This window comes from Macadamia integrifolia, chromosome 10, assembly GCF_013358625.1.
Source record: "Macadamia integrifolia cultivar HAES 741 chromosome 10, SCU_Mint_v3, whole genome shotgun sequence".
NCBI classification, from domain to species: Eukaryota; Viridiplantae; Streptophyta; class Magnoliopsida; order Proteales; family Proteaceae; genus Macadamia; species Macadamia integrifolia.
Window position 1 is genome coordinate 33,255,250 of NC_056566.1, and position 19,798 is coordinate 33,275,047.

A 19,798-nucleotide genomic window follows, 5' to 3' on the forward strand; every position below is an offset into this window, starting at 1 on the left:
AAAAAAACCAAATTAAAAAGAAGAAATGTTTAGGAAACTGCAACTTCAAAAATTTGTTTCTTTTAGCAGTTTCTGGTTTAATCCCCATTTTTCTAGTTATCTACAAAATACTCAGTTTTTTAGTTTTGGTTAAAGCTTCTTTTAGCATTCCATATCTGAATCAACGTTAATCAGCACTGCTGAATTTTAGTTATTATGTCTATTTAATTGCTCATTGTGTAGAATGAAGTCAAAGACAGATTTTGTAACCATGACATCATGTTTTTAACTTTCTCTACAAAATATTTAGACAATGACCAATATATGCCATTCACTGTACTAATTTCATGTTTTGAATGAAGCTTGTTCCGAGTTACTGTTAAGGGAGAGAATTTGGTAAATGGGCAAAGGACCAGGAGCCACCTCTGGTTGGTTGACTTGGCTGGAAGTGAGCGAGTCGGGAGGATAGAAGTTGAGGGTGAAAGGTTGAAGGAGTCACAATTTATCAACAAGTCTCTCTCGGCGCTTGGTGATGTTATCTCTGCTTTGGCAAACAAGACAGCCCACATACCGTATAGGAACTCAAAGCTCACTCATTTGCTGCAGAGCTCTCTGGGTAAGCTTCTTTTCTCCTTGTTGGAAATAGATTTCAAACTCTGAGATTAGGCTGGTTATATTTTTCTGGGATAGGGGGGGTCTATGGAGGCATCATCCCCTATTCACGGAGGCTCAGTCCATCAACAATTCCCAGAATATTTCATTCCTGTGGATATCCAGGTCCATGAAAATCTTTGATGGCTAAAATAGCCAGATCAGAGCCCTTGATGGATCCAATGCATGGTGGACGAGGCAATTGAGATAGCTGAAATTGTTTCAGATGTAGCATCTTGTTTCATTTTCTCTTCAGAGTTTACCTCTCTCAAAAAGGAATCTCTTTTGATAAAGGATCTCATCCTTGTTCCTTACATTCACAAACCTTGGTGTTTTATTCATAAATAACAAGGGCTAAAACAGCCATTTCAAATGTCCTCATGCTTTGTGGTTACAATGGAAAATCCTTTTATTACAAATCCTACTTATTTTGAAGGGTTCATTTGTGTGTGTTAAATGAGATTTCAAATTATCATATTCTCATTTCTTTTTGTTGTGTAAGACTAATCAGTACCTAATATACAGGAGGAGACTGCAAGACCCTTATGTTTGTTCAGATAAGCCCAAGTGCTGCAGACTTGGGAGAGACCCTATGCTCCCTGAACTTTGCTAGCCGAGTTCGAGGAATTGAGCATGGCCCTGCCCGTAAACAGGCAGACCACACTGAACTTTTCAAGTACAAACAGATGGTAATGATTTGTTCTATTACTACAATGACAAGAGAAAATTGCTCCTAAATCCAATTTTCCGTCACCTAGTACAGCTCACTTGCCTTTGTTAATTGCTTACAGGCTGAGAAGCTGAGACAGGATGAGAAGGAAACAAAAAAATTACAGGATAGCTTGCTGTCATTGCAGTTGAGGTTTGCAGCCCGGGAACAACTCTGCAGAAGCCTTCAGGAAAAGGTAATTGTAACTTTAAGGAAGGACAATTTCAATAATTTCTGTCTTTTTTTGGGGGGTGGGGGATCATTTTCAGTAAGCTTCAGTCTCACACAGCAGCATTATTTCAAACTATGCATCAGGTTCGAGATCTTGAGAGCCAACTGGCAGAAGAAAGGAAAGCTAGACTCCAGCATGAAAATAGAACCTCTTTTTCATCTGCTAAATCATCAGCTTTGACGTATATTCAACAAGGCCAGAGTAGCACAAGAGAGAAATTGCCACCACTTGCTCCATCAAAGACGAGAGTGCCACTGAGAGCAATCACCAACCTTTGGCCTCAGTCTCCAGCTCAACCCAGGAAAAATAACATTGCCAACCTTTGGCCTCAGTCTCCAGCTCCATCCAGGAAAAATAATTTTGTCAAATCGAATTCAGCTTCAGTGGAGGACAGAGACTCGAAGACAATGACTAGTACAAAGACACTAATGAAACCAAGACGGGTCTCAATTGCTGCTGTTCGAGCTCTTCCTTCAGCAACTGCCCAATTTCATCAACCTAAAAGACGGGTGTCTATTGCAACAATTCACCCTGCTTCGATGATGACACCAGCCACCACTTCCAAGATAGGCCGGTTTGCATTTGCAAGGGATCCACAGAATAATCGGAGGGTCTCTAGGACTTTCTCACCATTGCCACAACTTAGAACTGCTTCTGTGGAGGCAACACCAGTTGGAACCAGGAGGAGTAAATTCTCGGGTAGCCCAACAATGCAGCGGGTTGGCTCATGGATTCCAAAGCACCCTAGAAGACGGATGTCAATTGCTGCTGTTCGAGCTCTTCCTTCAGCAACTGCACAATTTCATCAGCCTAAAAGACGGGTGTCTATTGCAACAACTTCCTCTGCTTCAACGATGACACCAGCCACCACTTCCAAGATAAGCCGGTTTGCATTTGCAAGGGATCCACAGAATGATCGGAGTGTCTCCAGGATTTTCTCACCATTGCCACAACTTAGAACTCCTTCTGTGGAGGCAACACCAGTTGGCACCAGGAGCAAATTCTTAGGTAGCCCAACAATGCAAGTTGGCTCATGGATTCCTAGGCATCCTACAGTGGTAGCTTTACATAAGAGACACTTTTTGTGGAGCCCACTCAAGCAGAGAGGCCTGAAGAATGATAGAAAGTACTGATTTTCAGAGAATTGCGCTTCTGGTGATCATCAGTTCATCATCACCTCAAAGGCAGCCAACTTCATCTTATGATATTTACTCTAATATCTTACCCATTTTGATAACTAGTTTTAGAGGCCAATCGTATATAGTATGTACATGAGAAAGTGAAAGATATGTAATGTCATACGATGTAATTTGTGTAGTACCGTTCTGATTATTTCTTTAGTCTTGATATTTGATGACCTATAAGATCAATAAATTTCATGTCTGCACTGCAAAGAAAAGAGAAGAAATTGAAATTTGAAAGGGACTCATTTTTCATATTATCCTGCAATATGTACTCCCCCATCCCTAGCAACTACAACAGGATTGAACAGCTCCTGATTGTTTCAGGAAGCTTTAAAAGTTGGCCATTGAGTGTTATGGGCAAAGACCCTCCATTTTCAGAATCACAGAATGAGGAATCTGAGTCATGCATAATCTGTTTAGTAATTGGCATAGTCGATGCAATTTGGATGCTTCGATCAACTTCCTACTTGATGATAACCGGTTGCGTTTTGTCAAAATAGAGGAAAATGATCCGCACACTGTCCATGTGTGAATTTATTTATTTGCCCTCTCACATAAATGACCCCACAACACTCTTATCTAATACCCCCCCCCCTTATTTGATGATTCGTATTGGGGGTTTTCCATATGCCCAAATTAGTACTTGGGCGTCGTGGGAAACCCTCGCCCTTATGTTAAATATCAGGTTGACGAAAAGATAATAGGGAAAACAATGCTGCCTGGTTGTGTGGATCCTGCACCCAGACCTAGGAGCAAATGAAATTACAGCCTCGCCCATCCATAATGTCACATTAATGCCCCTGTAAATGCTCTCATTGGGCCCTCTGCTGGTGGAAGGGCTACGCGACCAATCAGCGATCTCTTGCCCAAAATAATATTTCACTAAAACGTTGAGGGAAATTACACAGATTTTCCATTGTGAAATTCCCAGTGTTCATTACCATTCAGAAAGCATCACTCAGAAGGGGTTCATAACTGATAATGTAACTGCACCAGCAAAAACTTCTGAAACACTTTGCAAGCCTGAATTACCTCTTATTTATTGTCCCATCAGACTCTTACAGAATACCTAATGCACATGATCTCTATACCAACTCAGCCAGCTTCTCATTTTAATTTTCTATGAGGTTTAAGAAAGGGATTAGGCGATGATAAATCACCAATAGAAGCAAGCAGTAAGCACTCAATTCTTCCACAACAAGCATCCAATACATGCGGCTAGAAGAAGCAACAATCACTTGATCTTCCACAAGAAGCATCTGTTATTTGTGGCTATCATACAAACATATTAAACATCCCTATCTCCTAGTGTAAATGACAATTTTCTGCAAAGCTGAGAGGGTGTGACATTACATGATCATAGCTCAACAACTGTATCTTGCTAATGCAGCTGCATGTTTAGGCTCATCTTTGTTTGGCCAGCTTTCTTTCAACCCACAAATTTGTATCGGCCTCTCAATCTGGTAACCCCCGCTAGCTTCTTTCTCCAACTGCAGACAATACCTATCAAAAGTCCCAACAGTTACATGAAGTCTAAAGTCGAGACTGAACAAGAACTTCGTCTCCAAGCTATTCATCTCTGCAGTGCTTACTCCTCCCACTTTTGCATAATAGGCATTGTTGTAGAAGCTGCACAACTCATCAAGGATATATCCATTAGAAATGTTAATCAGCATAGAGCCAACTAGCAGAAACGAGCGATAAACAAACAAAACACAGAAGCAAAGTGTGAAGCCTTTAATTTAGTCAAGCTATATTTGTGTAAATTTTCATACTTGTTCTGAATCTGATTAGTGTATTTTCCAACTTTCAAGCTTCTAGATCAGAGTTTCTCGAAGATGGCTCACCATTGCTTACTTTTAGGGAAAAAATAAATTAAAAAACAAAAAGAAACCCAAGATTTTTCTGTTATTACATAGAAAGTCATAGAAAAAGACACCACTACTATTGCTACTACCATGATTATAAAGTTATCTTCATTTAATTTATGTAATCTTTATTGATACCATAACAAAATTCAGTATATTTTCAAACAAATAATAGCATAATGGCCTTTTTGAGCCACATGAGGGCTCATTAGGTCAAAGCGACAGTTGAATCAGGAGGACCACCTTGGACAGCCAGGCCACAAGTTTAAGCTCCTTTCTCTATCATATGGCCAACCATGCTAGAACTTTGCCATTGTATTTTTATTTGTCGAATTGAAGCTGCTAAAGTTGAATTGACAACCAATTTCCAAACCTCCATATCATCATCCCTTACAATATTACAATCTTATTGTTATACAGTGTAATATTACTTTGTCTTCCAATTGCAACAGGATGACTCTCAACTCCAGAAATACAGTTTTATATACATTTTATGAAGTATTAATCTCAAATAACTTAAAAATTTTGCTCTAGTAGGTATAGGGAGAACTACCGCACATTTCATAAATGCAGCTCCAAAGAAGGTCTATCATCTACGTACCCCATGTTTGGCATAATTATTCAAATATGTGATAACAAATATAAAGAGATCTGGCTACAGGGACTAATACTTACGCATCATCAATAAATTTTGCTGCTACCATCACACTTGTAATTACAAGGCGGTGAACATTGAGGGAAGAGAGATGAACATCTGTCCGTTGTATGAATCTCTCGATGTAGATGTAAGCAACAACAAAGCAGGAAGGGCTGCAGCTTGAGTACTTGAAAATGCGATCAACATACTGTCGAATGCTCAGACTGGGTGCCCTTAAACCATGAAATATTGTAACTGAATCTTTCTTTTGTGTAGTCCCCAGTAACTTTTCATTCTTCTGAACAGATCTCTCCAAAAGTGAAGAAAGGACCGACAACACACGAGGTTGGCATCCGGGAACCTTAGCCAACTCAATAAGACCCAAAGAAGAATAAACTTCTGAGCCTCTCGCCTCTAAATCAGGTGCAATGGTTCCCATATTCAAGTTGAACTGTTATAATACAAAGTAATAGAATGTTTAGAATCAACAAATATCTTATTAATCATCAGTGGAGGAAGGAGAGAGAACACACAGATTGAATGGATTGAGATAATCCATAGATTGAGATAAAATAACTCTCAGTTTGAGTATTTGACCTTGACAGTGACCTCCTGTCTGGTAGAAACACAAAAGCCATTATATTGTTCCATTCAACCTTTCATTGGTTCAATAATCCTGTTTCCATGTATTCTGATTTCTTGCTTTACTTTATAAGAACTTAACTGAGATTTCAATCACGAAAATCACACATAATTTTCCATATTTGAGCTTTGGGACCTTCGGTGAAATAAACTGCCAAAGGTCTACAAATCAAAGATACATCCAATTCTAACAAGAACATACCGACCCATGAAACTACACAAAGAAGAGGGAAGAAAATCTCAAATTCTAGCACATAAAACAGATATTTATAAGTCTCCCCTGTGACAGTTTAGTTTCCATATTTCATCAAATCTAATAAGGCCCCAAATTCTAGAAAACAAGCGCTAAGAATAGAAAAACAAGCCGACCCAGATATAGTAAGAGAAAAGTAAATGCAGCAAACAACATCCAACAATGGATACAATTCAATCAGAATCGAAGTATATGCATAAAATTAAACAACTCATCTGTAGATACCCAGACATGGTACTAAGAAATCAAGAATAAAACACCAAATTCAGCATTCCCATTCCACAGTGGAGGCAAAACCCATAAATTATAAGCAAAGAAAAACACAAGAACAAGGACTTACAGCTTCAAGAGAGATCTATCCAGTCTTCTATTTCTTTCTACATAAGCATCAGTCACGAAGTAGATACTTTGAAGAAAAACCCATGGAGGGGTGCCATTCTCTTTTTACTCTGCACCAGCCACGGCTTTTTTGGTTCTGTTATGGGGAAAGAGAGAGAAAAGAGAGAAGTAGATGGTTGCTTTAGTAACCCACAAATACACGTTTCTGCCACTCTCTCTCTCTAGCTTTATTCCTTTCTGCTATAGGCTATACCTTTACCTTCAAAAGAGTTCAAAGTTCTTGTAGATGCATCTACCATGCCATTTGCTATTTCTATATCAAATCTTTACAGAGGCATTCTTCGTTTTGCTTCACTGTTCATCACATGGAATCACCCCTTGTGTCGGCGACAAAGAAATGTGTTTTCACCAGATTTCCTGAACGGGTCTGGGACTCTGGGGTTGTGGTGTGCACATGTGAAGAATAAGTGAAGAACTCACCAATGTAAAGACGCAAAACAGCATCTTTAAGGGTAATTCTGTAAGTAAATTCTAAACCACCGTCAACTACCCAGACAAGGAAAGCTGGATCCACGCCGCAAGGTGGGTTATCACTTCCCATCACGAAACCTTCACGGCTTCACTTTATATATATATATATATATATTTTCTAATTTTTCTCAGCAGTTACGTTTAAATATTAGTGATAACCAAATTAGTGAACATGTCTACCTCACCGGTGACAGCCAGAGTCTGGTGTCTCCAGTTGTTAAGCAATCATTGATAAGTCAGATTTTTTTTTTTCGGAGTGGGTTCCTAAAACAAAGTGTGGGCCCTATGTAGCTTAGGGCCAATGGAATCCCTTGCAAAAGCATCAATAATTGTGAAATTTTTATTTTTCATGAAAATGAGATGATTATTTCATCCTCCTTTGTATTTAAACATGCACATATGCCACACTGCATTTTATACTTTTTTTTTTTATTCAAAGAGTGTTGTGCATACTATCAGCTTTTGATAAAATAGTAGCATACACCAATGATAGGGCTCGAGTGCTGGACAAGAGGGCAATGGAGTCTTTCCTGAAAAATGAGAAGAGATGATGACACATACTGGGCACCTGAGAGTGTGCCAACCTTTCCCCATTTTATTATTCTCAATCAAAACATAATGAAAATAAGTTTCCTACCTGGTTAAGTAGTGTCTATTAACGCCTTTCTATGTTTATCTCCCTCCTCCACACATGAATTATATAATTCCAAAGTTGGGGATCATTATGGCCAATGTCCAACACAGGAACCAACTAGGCGCAATGTAGTATTTTCACCAGCACTTGTGTCTTGGGCGTAGGGGCATACTACCAGGTAGCGTTCTTTTCCCTCATTATTCCATTGTTAGAGAATGGGATAGATTTTGGGGGGTCCAAACTCTCTCCCAAGGCTTAGGGCCGAGGCCCCAGGCATAATAGGTATGTAAACGGATAGAACACTATCAGATGCGGATATCTCCTAACTAAATACAAGTACCCCTAAATAGACACAGATTCAAATTATATTTGGATTTTCGACTATCTGTTTATATCCTTAACTTGTGTAATCCTGACTTTCCTCCTCTGACAAATATAATTTACTCTCAATCCATGTCTTGCATCATCTTTATCTCTTTTCGCCATTCTCTAGATCTTGTCAAATATCTGACCGACCCTATTGAAACTGATAAGACTGAACCAACAGAAAAATTCTCAGCGAGGTTGTAAATCCGAGTATCATAGAACAATTGAAGAAGAATCATCACCAGTTTTGAAGTAAAAAAAAAAAAAAAATCTTACGATTTCCACGTAATAATGGGCCCTTATTGTGAAGTGGTACAAAATGTCTGGTGCACCAAACTGGATGATAAGGGCTAGTTTGGTAGGAAAATTAAGTTGGAAATGCAAAATGTGTTTTTTTAATATAATTTATTATAATTAAAAAGTGTTCTGGGCTTGTTTTACTTGAAGTGCAAAGTGGAATCAGCAAAGTGGATGGTCTAGTGTCACACTCAACGTTTCTGACCATTTATCCATTCATTGACCACATCCATTGGTTTTGACATCATTTTCAATTCAAATATTAGGGGAGAAAGGAGATTACAAATATATATTTTTAGAAAGAGAAAGCTTAAGATACCCACATTAAGTGGGTGAAAATTAGGATACTAAGGCACTACTTGGGAAAAGGAGAATAGGTGCTTTCCTTGTCCATCCACTCTGAACCATGAGTGGTGAGTGAATTCCCTGCATGATTCCTTCTTAAGGAAGTCATGTTCCATTGAGTCACATGACTTGTTCACTATGGTAAGTAATATCTTTATCAGTGTATGGTGGTTGCCTCGTTTGAGATTCATGACTTGTTCACTCCTTTTTAGAATATCAGATTCATGACTTGTTCACTCTTTTTTTGAATATCAAGTGATTATATTAAATAAGGGAAAATAATGTGCACATCAACGGGATATAGTGGAATCTTGTACGTTAACGTCATATTGATCGTTGGATGAAACATAATGCATCTAAGCTCGCCCCGTAAGGGGGGGGGTAAGGTTGTCAATCGGTTTGGAATCAGGTATTTAGTATGGTTCTGGTTCCAATTTCGGTTCCAATGAGTGTTAATGTGATCAAGAACTGGACCAGGTCCCATCTCGGTTCTGAAAATCGGTATTCATACCGAACCTATCTAGTTCTGGTATGGTTTCAGTTCCTATTCAGGTTTTGTACTATGTTCTTATTTGATTCCAAAATCCAGTTTTAAATTCGGTTCTACCATACAGGAAGACAAAATACAAATGCTCATTCACTATGTTGTTGTTATTCCAATAAAAGAGGGTTTTAAACTTTGACTATAGACAATTTAAATGATTAATTACATCAAGTTTCTATTTAAGTTAAGTCAACTGTTTAGTTTTTAAAAAGAGGAAAAAGTTATATTAAGTTATTCGGTTTGGTTTCAGTTAGACCCTCCGGTTCTTGACATAGATCTAGATCCAGACCAAACCGAATTATAAACACTCATTTCAAATCCAAGATGTAATCATGTTATAATCAATTTGATTTGGTTCAAACTGGATTTGGTTTTTGGTTTTTGGTTTCAGTTCCCATTTGACCACCCTTAGGGAGGGTGATGTTACGTACCTAAAACTTCCCAATTATTATTATTATGATAGGTGGAATTGTTTCTTATTACAGTAAGTTAGTAATTAAGGGAGAAGTTATAGAAGAGTTTATATGGTGGAATAGTGGAGAGAGGTTATAAGGAAAACGTGGAGAGGGTGGATTGTTAGGTGTAATCGATTATCCTATCCTATATAATATGATTTGTTATGTAATAGAAGGTAGACAAGTAAATCATAACTCTTATTTTCTCTTTAGAAGACTATTTCCTCTTCTGAGGGCGAGGTTAGGCAACCTCCTAATACGCCCAACTCCCTATCTTCTCTCTCTCTCTCTCTTTTTTTTTTTTTTTTTTCTATTTTTCGTATATCAAGTGAGGGGAGTTACGGTGTTGCATCAGTGGTGGGATTTATATATATTTTCTTGGAAAAATTACATGATTACCCACTTTTGGGTTTTCCTTTACAAAATTACCCACAAAAAGTTTTGGTTAACAAAAATAACCAAAATTGGGTTTGGGTTTACAAAACTACCCACCCAAAGTTTCAGTTAACAAAAATACCCAAAATCAGGTTTGGGTTTACAAAACTAACCAAAATAGTGAGTCTTCATCTTCCACATATAATCATGTATTTTTTTTATTACTGAAACTTTGTGTGGGTAGTTTTGTAAACCCAAACTCAATTTTGAGTATTTTTGTTAACTTAAACTTTAAGTGGGTAATTTTGTAGAGGAAAACCTAATTTTGGGTATTTTTGTTAAGTAAAACTTTTGATGGATAATTTTGTAAAGGGAAACCCATAAGTGGATAATCAAGTAATTTTCCCTATTTTCTCTCTTCTTATAGTCAAAAAGTGATAGCGTGAAGATTTCATTAAAATAAGCAGGGTGTAGATTCCCTTCCGATTAAATAAATAACTCATGGACTTGCTACCAATATTATTTTGCCAGTGTTGGTAACTTGCAAGAAACCAATCAGGTTGACCATGAGAGTCTTTCAAGCGGCATCTTTGTCAAATAGTTCATTTTTTGCCACATCATCCTTTACACATGATAAATTAACAATTGAAGTGGCATTATTTGCTACATCATGAAATGAGATTATATTCTTAAAAACCCGAATGAGATTCCCCAATCATTTCATTAGACTATCTTAGTCTTTCTGATAGTTTGTAATCTTACCAAATGGAAAGTGAAATATGAGACCAAACATGTCAACCAAATTTGAATCCCAAACCAGTAATATGAGAGTTAAGGATTATACCTTGGGCCTCGCGTAGTGGTGGAAAACTTTTTCCTTGTGTTTAACCTATTACACTAATATGAATTGGGACAATGTTTCTAGGCGCAAGTCTAGGGAGGGGGTGTAGGTAAACCTTGGTTCTTCCACGTGGCAGGTTAGATGGGATTGCAATTTTTGGATAGGTGGACTCTAAGATTCCCTGTTCACATAATAAGTTCATCCAATTTGGAGGTGATCAAGTGGCAAAACCAAGTATTGAAAAACTAAGGTTGACTTTTAGCAAAGTCCTTGCGAGCATGATATGCACTAGAGATTAGTTTCTCTGCTGAACAGGCACTAGGTGGATTAGAAGATATACAACATTGATCAACATATATGGCTGCAAATACGGGTGCCTTAAAATCTTGGATGCCTAATCAAGGTTTAAATATTCATTTTTATTGTGCTAGTAATTTGAGAGGACGGATTACTGTCACACCTGAGATTACAGATTCTATCATCTCATTATATTTTGTAGGATAAAATTTTGTCCTACTGCAGTTGACAGATAAATCTAATATTGTCTTTATATTAATTTGTTTATATGGCATAAACTTGTTCTTTTGTAATTTCCTTGAACCAACTTGGGTTATTTTGACTGGTTCTTCAATGTTATATAGTTTGTGACATTTGGTTTTGTCATGAGACACTATCTATAGTCTATTTATAATAAAGGCAATTTTGATGGCAATGCATTGAAATAAATGATTTTTTTTTTTTTTTTTTTTTTTTTTGTAATGGTCAGTCTTCAAATAATGTCCAATGAGGTTTTTCATATTTAGATCAATAATATTGAGAGCCCCAATGTCATGTGAAAATAAAATACTATTGGTCAGCATAATGTCATTTTATCATGTTCTTGGGATGTGGATAATTACTTAACTGGTAAAACCAGTGGGAGGATGTAATTATATACTTTGAAATGTTGTTTATGGTTCGACCACTGGATGTATATTCAATATATTGGGTTAAATTTAAAACAAAAAAAATGAGACCTATATTTTGTATTCCATAACTATTTTGGAACAACTATAGTGTTTTATCTTCATTCTATAGCGGTTTTAGAATTTTATTTCTGTTTACATATGTTTTTACATTGGTTTATCATTACCATGATATTAAAAAAGGTCATTTATGAATGACGTAAGTAAAAAATTAATGTCATTTTATACTTGCATGTCATATTTGGAACATCCTATGATGAATAAATATATTAGAATTAAATTGGGTGCAAGCTTCTGCAAATGATTAGCTGCATAACACATTTCTAAGGAACCATGAAAGGGTGATTTGGATTCCACTAAAGTGAAGTATCTTATTCTTTCATGGTTTTCCCTAGGGCAGCATAGTATGTGATATTTGCCTAAATATAATGCCATCAAAGTTCAAGAAAATAACAGTAATCTAAGTTTTTTGATCCCAAATGTGAGGGGATCTCAAAAGTTATTGTTATTTTCACAGTTAATATAAGAAAATAAGAGGACCAGTGTATTCCTATCACTAAAGGATAATGATGCAGTTTCAGTTATAACTCTTGAATGATATAGTCATTATAGTGAATGCACGTAAATCTCACAAAGTTAAATTTTGTAATTGATGTGGTTTATTTAAATGGACTTTAGTGAAAATTCTTTGTGAGTAGAGTTGACATCTTAAAGATTAATATTAATGATGATACATATACTCACATTTGAGATGTTATGACATAAGATCATCTTACGTTGCTTGTACATGTTGATGGTTTATTAGTTATTTTCATCATAATTTCAATGAAATCCAGTTTTGTAATCGAATAATTGGATAAATCATAAACAGTTTATGCAAGTGAAATAAAAAATCGTTTCATTTTAGTTTATTGAAATGATTTCTGAAATCTATTTATGTTGTTGACTATTTTGACCATGTTTGTTCAAGCCAACAGTTAGATCCAGTTATAATATGAACTGATTTTGACTCATATAACTGATATTTTTAATGGGTCATCTGGTTTTCACTCTCTTGTATTAGCGGAAGAATAAATTATTATTCTATTGAGGGTGATAGATGCATTATACATGTTTTTATCATGCAATATATTAGCCGTGTTCATAAATTTTAAGCCAACTTGGGGTATTTCGATGTTTTCTTCAATACTATGTTTATCATCCGTGACAACCGGTTTGGTCACTAGGCACTTAGTTATGAGTGTTGATACTCTATTATGATTCAAAATGTTACAAGTGCATTATTTGAAGTAATATTTATTTGAAATTATGTCCTATGTGAACTTGTGATAATGTGCGATTTTATTAAAAAAAAAATCATCAAAATAAAATAGATGTATATCGTACTTGAATGATTTAAATGAGCCCATTGAAGTTTAAGTAGCTTATTGGTATAAAGCCTATGAAGTTGTTTACACTTAATATGGATCTAAGCACATATTACTTTTATTTGTTAATGATTTATTATTGTTTTGTTCTAGTGAATTATTTGGTTCATGTGCCCCATCAACTAATGAACTGTTAACATACAGAAATTAAGAGACTTTATTGTGATTGGCTTAAAATTTATGGGTTAATATATGTATTAGATATTAAAGTCATTTGGATTGAAAGTTCATACTTATATATAACTTCGTATATCTAATGAATTATAGATAAAGTAATATATTTCATGTGTTTTGGTTATCATGAATATATGTTATGAACTTTCATATTTAGCATGTTGTCCTTATAGAAAATGCCATATTTAGATTTCTATTTATTTATGGTAATGACTGGAAGTACAAACCTGTCATACTAAGAATGTACTCACTTTGATAACTATTAAATTATGGTGTTACCATATTGACTATTAGGGTTTAAAATGGGTTGCTTTTGTGGAATTATGTTGAATATTTTATTAATTAAATACTAAAATAACTCATTTTATTGTTTGCATCCAAAATCTAAACCCACGGACATTTGGTAGCAATCCAAGTCTATAGGTTTTCATAATTTCAGTGATTATGCTTCCACTTAGTGGGCTAGTTACTGAGATTGTGAAATTACTATTGACTATTCAGGATGGGTTGTAGTCAAGGAGACCATATGACGAATGATGTGCTCTTGCCACCACAGGTGAGTCTTCATTTGGTCGGTTTCGTTTGATAGTGTGAGGGTGACATTTTGAGCTTCATAGTTTTGGAAGTTCTTGTCTTGCCACCACAGGTGACGAAATCTTTAGAGTGGTGTTGTTTTAAGCGTCTCGCCTTGCATGTGAAAGATTCCACTACGTGTTGGGTGATCTTGTCACCATAGATGTGACCCCGATGTCAGATCTTTCCCCAGTTTCTGTTTTCCTACAGTTATTGAAAACAATACTGGGATAAATCTCATTAATAGCCCAATTAGTCAGATTCAATTATATTGTTGAGAAGTTTAATATGCCTTCTGTTCTTGCATATTGTATATTTTGGTAAATATGTATGATTATATTTGTCAGCTTTGACTTCCCAGCTATTTTCTGTTAATTTTTTTTTTTTAAATGGTTTCAATTTTAAGGAATGGAACTAATCCTTTAATATTTCTCTAGCTATTATGATAATAGATTTTAATCTTTAATTGATGAGCCTCCTTAGCCAGTGGTTGTTAATTATGTTCAAGCTAAGGTTCTTTATGAAAATGGGATGAATCGAATAGGTCTATCTAAAGATCAGTGGGACTAAGCTCATAAATCATAAATTTCTGTAGAACTACAATATTACAGATTGTTGACTCTATATCTAAACCATTGAGGATGTTCTGTGACAACTCTGCTGCGGTTCGTTTATCTCATAACAGTAAAAGTACTTCAGGCTCTAAACACATTGACATTAAGTATTTTTGGTCAGAGAGAAAGTTCAAAAGTCACAGATTACAATGGAATAGATTGCTAAAGAAAAAATGATTGCAGATCCTCTTATTAAGGGCTTGACTCCAAAAGTCTTTCAAGTGCATGTCACTAATATGGGACTTGTTAGTTCTTTTTATGCATTTTATTAGTGGGACTTTTGCTTAATATGTTCAGTTGCATTTGACTTTCAATTTTATTTTATATATATGATGCATTATTATTATTATCAAGAATAAACATGCATTTTTATTATGGCCATTTGTTTGTGTATACACTTATTTATTTGCCTCCTACAAAAAATTGAGGTTATATGTGGTGTATTTACCTCATTCGATATCTGAGGTTCCAGTTAATACATACACATCCAGTTGCTAGCAAAGCCTCGTTTGATTGAGGTCTAGTGCTAGTGTTTTGGGACATCCGAACCCAGTCCCAATGAGCTTCTTTGATTGAAGCTTGAGCGTTTAGGAGACGCTTGTAGTTAATGAGACCTTCAGTATCTGTCTCATAGGTCTCATTTGATTTTCGAGCTAGGACCAATTTGGAAATAGACATGATGATCACTATTGCATGTTATTTCCATACCACACTTTCATACTGTTCAGCCAAGTCGATGATGTTATGAGCATTTTGACGTGTTTGATCTCATATCGCTTTAGATGTGATGATCAATATGGTTGGGTGTTTGTAATTCTCATTCGGACCAAGGCATTTGGTTTAAGGTGCACTCCATTCGACACTATTTTGTTTGTGACCACATTCAGTTTATGTAAACCGGAGAGTCGTTGTAAATAAATTTTAAAATCTAAAACTTGTGACATATGCTGCCCAAGTGGGAGATTGTAAGATTTCCAATTAGATGGGCTAGCATAGTCAAAGATTTGTTTCCAAAGCCGATTTAGTGGTGTTGACTACAGATGGAGTAAGCAGAAAGAATCCAATATTATTAGTAAGTGACCTCTATGAATATATTGAATTCTATTAGCACACCTTAATGGTATGAAATATTTATTACTATGTGTGGACCTAAGGTATTGTTTCCTTAATGGGGAGAAAACTCTAATTTCTTTGTAGGGTTGGTCCCTACCCTCACCCCTATATACAGTTATCACTGACCCATTAAGTGAGGCTAATGATCCAAAAGCTAAAGGGAAAGATGGTAGACCAGATCAACATTGATCGTGTTGTACAAGGAGCATACGAGAAGAGATTCGAGAAGTTATTATTGTTCATGGATTCAGGTACGCTGTTCTTGTCTGTGTAGTAATTGTATTGTATGCTTATCCGATCTCCATGTGATGTATTGCAAGTATATTTTCTATTAGCTAAGGGGCGTCAATAAGAAAATCCCTTCATATATAGATTTGTTGGTGGGGCATACAAGGGGTATGACCATATGATTCATTATTGTTTTGCATTCTCACAAAATTAAGGAACAAAATAAATGGTTCATTTTGCATGCAATGGTCCATGCTTTCCTTCTCCTTGTGTTGATCAGTTTGATTATGGATAAGGTCATTACGGTATGAATGGAATTTTATCCAGCTTCACTTGTAAGTTCTCTATCAAATCAAAGTCCAAGTTGTCTATTCTTTCATTCCCAATGACCTTGAAAGATTCACAAAGTCCAAAAGTGCTTCCATGAACAAGCTCTTATCAACCCCAAGTCAACACTGAACAACTCCTTCCATTTATTACTGGATATATATGGTCTTACAAGGCAGATCAATTGAAGCTTACAGTAAGACGTGGGAAGCTGAAATGGCTTCCAAGTCCAAGGGTTCAGGTCTCAAGTTCAAACTATTTGCCATCTCTCTTCTCTCTCTATCTCTCTCCCTTCTCATTCTAACCTCAACTTTCCTGCAAAAAAATCACCACATTGTGGTTCATCACCTGCAAAATCGATTTCCTGGGGAAATGACCAACTGGGCAATGGATATACCTATTGAGGTGCCAAAGAAACTATTCCCTCCATATGATTTCATTGCCAAAGTGTTCAAAAGGGATGCTAAGATTGGTCTAGTGAACATAGAGGAAGGAGAAGAAGGAGAAGAATGGGCAGCACTGGGAAGGACAACCGTGGTACGGTTGGATCAAGTGCAAGAAGAGATACAGTGGGAGGACTTGTTCCCTGAATGGATAGATGAAGAGGAGAAATGGAAGAAGCCCAGTTGCCCTGAGATTCCAATGCCGAGGTACAAAGACTATGAAGATCAGTTTGATGTTGTGGTGGCCAAAGTGCCCTGTGGAAATGGAGTTCAGAAACAAGGCCAGGGGATAAGAGATGTTTCCAGGTTACAAGTCAATTTAGTGGTTGCTGATTTGGTAGTAAGGAGTGGTAGGAGATATTATGATCACAGAGAAGATCGGATGGTGTACGTCATTTTCATTGGATCTTGTGGGCCCATGTGGGAGATCTTCAGGTGTGATGATCTCTTGATACATGAAGGTAACTCTTGGATTTACAGACCCAATTTGAGAAGACTGTTACAAAAGGTGCTTATGCCTGTTGGGTCCTGCAAACTTGCTCTACCTCAAATGATACAAGGTGAGTGTATTCCTCTTAAGTCTCTAACTATGGATCCCTTCAACTCCCTAGGAAGATTATTTCTTCTTGAAGAGAGTTAATCAAGGCAGTTAGGTTCACCAATTACCAAAACTCTACTGGTCTTAATGTAAGGTAGGTGAGCTGCAACAAATAAGCCCTTGGCCCTTGGCTCTAGGCCTCTTTAATGGGTTTTGTGTGTATCTAAATTCCCTCCTCCACTATTTCTGACCTTTTGAGTGCTAAATTCAAAATTTCAGAAAAGATATTGTGATTGAAATGCAGGTGAAGGAAGAGTTGATCATGATTTCTCAAACCTGTATAACCCCATAGAACAACCAAGAGATGCTTATGTAACAATCCTGCATTCATCAGAAGCTTATGTATGTGGTGCCATAGCTTTAGCCCAAAGCATAATCCAAACTGGCTCCTCCAAAGACCTTGTCCTGCTCGCCGATCAATCCATAACCAAGAAAACCCGGCAAGCTCTCCGGAAATCTGGCTGGAAAATCAAGAACATCAAGCGAATTCGAAACCCACTTGGCCGAAAAAATGCATACAATGAATGGAACTACAGTAAATTCCGGTTGTGGCAATTAGTCGAATATGATAAGGTCATATTCATAGACTCCGATTCAATTGTTTTCAAGAACATGGATGAATTCTTTGGGTCTCCTGAGTTATCAGCTGTGGGCAACGACAAGTTTCGATTCAACAGTGGGATCATGTTAATCGAGCCATCAATGTGTGTGTTCAAGTCATTGATGAAGAAGAGACATACCCTGGTTTCTTACAATGGAGGAGACCAAGGATTCCTTAATGAAGCTTTCACATGGTGGCATCGTTGGCCTGCAAGATTAAATTACTTGAAGGTCTTTAATGGGTCGAGGTGGAAGGAGAATACAAAGCATGATCAGGTGCTGGAGAATGTATATGGTGTTCACTATTTGGGGTTGAAGCCATGGACGTGTTATAGAGACTATGATTGTAACTGGGATAGGTTGGATCATCAACGTTTTGCTAGTGATTTGGTTCATAGTTGGTGGTGGAAAGTGTATGATGGAATGCCTAAGAGGTTGCAGAAGTATTGTGGGCTTACAGAGCGGATGGATGCAAGGATCAACAAGTGGAGAAGTAGAGCAAGGATTGGTAATTTGTCCAATGGACACTGGCAGATCCAAGTGAAAGATCCCAGACAGCGCCTTTGATATGTTCCTAGTAAAATTTTGACGCTTTGGTTCAGGGACGTACTTTTGCTTTGTTTTGCTTTACTTCATATCAAAATTGGATTTAATAATGAATGTACGCTTTAGATAGAGAGTGGATCTACGATCACCTAGTCTTACAAGTGAGCATTCAATATTGATCTTTTTTACTTTCAAATATATCCATGTAATGATAAAAAGTGGGCTAGTTTTACTTTCAAGTATATCCATGTAATGATAGAAAATAGACTAGATGTTACATGCTTACTCATATAATCAGGTTATTATACAAGCATATGCAAACATTTGTCCCATTTATTGCCATTTTTATCGCCCTTTAAGGGGTGAAGAGTGGTGTTAATGGAAATAGAAAGGCATGTGTTAGACACGGGCAAAGGATCTAAACTCTTTTATAATATTTCACCAAAAAAAAACTCTTTTATAGTAGCCAGGCTTAGGGGACAAAATTTACACGTATGTTTAGGTGAATGTACACTTGGATGTCAACACATGTCTTATTTACTACCATTTAATAGTGAGAAAGGTACTTATGAAAAAAAAAAAAAAAGTACAATTCTAGGCAAAAACATCCTCTACCGTGAGTGCGGTGGCACGATGAGCATCGGATGGTTGAGAGGGCCTCGGGGCACGTGCCCAGATGCTCTCAACCATCTAATGCTCATTGCACTGCGGCACTCACTGTAGAGAATAATCACTCAAAATCTAGCATATCAAGCATACATTCACCTATACGTACATGCAAGCAATCTAAACTCAAAAAATTGTGTTGGTATCCGTTTTGTAGTAACTTTCCTACTCCTTGGACTTGTAGTCAAAGAAATGGAATAATTGAATACCCCTTTCCTTTTTGGTTCATAGATTCCCTTCTAGGTTTTAATATTATTCAAAATATACCTTTAAGATTCCATTTCTTTGGCTGCGAGCCAGGGTAGCTATTTGGGTAATCGAGCCTCATATGTCAAGGCATGATCATGTTGATCATATTTCTATTCGGTGACTCATTTACTAGTCCATAATCGGGCTGAAGGTAATCAAGCTTTAAAAGAGCTAATTGTCTAATCGGGTTATAAAAGCTCCTTAAACAGAGCGATTATTCTTTGCAGTGAGTGTAGTGATGCAGTGAGCATCGGATGGCTGAGAGCATTCGGGCATGCTTGTTGAGATTCTCTCGGCCATTCGATGCTCACTACATCACTGCACTCACTGTAGAGGATGTTTTTTCCCTTAAACATGCCATTGATGGGCTAAATGGAATTCAACAAGCTAGAA

The 19,798-nt window shown here is 36.8% G+C and overlaps 3 protein-coding genes across 4 annotated transcripts in view; 2 read left to right on the forward strand and 1 right to left on the reverse strand.

The window, feature by feature from the left end:
• The window catches only part of LOC122092403 (kinesin-like protein KIN-14S), a 3,413-nt gene extending 406 nt beyond the window's left edge, over positions 1-3,007 (forward strand). Inside the window, exons 2-5 of the mRNA XM_042662712.1 lie at positions 342-595; positions 1,156-1,319; positions 1,422-1,535; positions 1,655-3,007. Of these exons, the coding sequence (XP_042518646.1) occupies positions 342-595; positions 1,156-1,319; positions 1,422-1,535; positions 1,655-2,704 (1,582 nt within the window). The 3' untranslated portion in view covers positions 2,705-3,007. The remainder of the gene's footprint in view (positions 1-341; positions 596-1,155; positions 1,320-1,421; positions 1,536-1,654) is intronic.
• A 900-nt stretch (positions 3,008-3,907) lies between these two features.
• Positions 3,908-6,905, reverse strand: LOC122091721 (cyclin-P3-1). 2 transcript variants are annotated; one of them, XM_042661823.1, is made up of 4 exons: positions 6,754-6,905; positions 6,496-6,630; positions 5,299-5,711; positions 3,908-4,384 (listed from the first exon to the last, which is right to left on the reverse strand). In XM_042661823.1, exons 3-4 carry the CDS (start codon positions 5,697-5,699, stop codon positions 4,120-4,122), a joined length of 666 nt encoding a protein of 221 aa, XP_042517757.1. In that variant the 5' UTR covers positions 5,700-5,711; positions 6,496-6,630; positions 6,754-6,905; the 3' UTR covers positions 3,908-4,119. The 2 variants fall into 2 exon arrangements, with proteins under 2 accessions (XP_042517757.1, XP_042517756.1); XM_042661822.1 differs by having other exon boundaries at positions 6,496-6,901.
• A 9,560-nt stretch (positions 6,906-16,465) lies between these two features.
• LOC122092161 (putative UDP-glucuronate:xylan alpha-glucuronosyltransferase 5) lies at positions 16,466-18,603 on the forward strand. The gene is made up of 2 exons (XM_042662502.1): positions 16,466-17,306; positions 17,589-18,603. The coding sequence occupies exons 1-2, from the start codon at positions 16,466-16,468 to the stop codon at positions 18,509-18,511; spliced, it is 1,764 nt and encodes a 587-aa protein (XP_042518436.1). The 3' UTR covers positions 18,512-18,603.
• Positions 18,604-19,798: the final 1,195 nt, after the last annotated feature.

What these genes read in the sequence shown, in the direction of transcription:
- LOC122092161 (XM_042662502.1), top strand. Translation starts at nt 16,466, where the DNA reads ATGGTCTTACAAGGCAGATCAATTGAAGCTTACAGTAAGACGTGGGAA. An exon ending in TCTACCTCAAATGATACAAG is followed by an intron (nt 17,307 to 17,588) that starts GTGAGTGTATTC and finishes ATTGAAATGCAG; the next exon opens with GTGAAGGAAGAGTTGATCAT.
- LOC122091721 (XM_042661823.1), bottom strand. Translation starts at nt 5,699, where the DNA reads ATGGGAACCATTGCACCTGATTTAGAGGCGAGAGGCTCAGAAGTTTAT. An exon ending in GCAAAATTTATTGATGATGC is followed by an intron (nt 4,385 to 5,298) that starts GTAAGTATTAGT and finishes TGAGTTGTGCAG; the next exon opens with CTTCTACAACAATGCCTATT.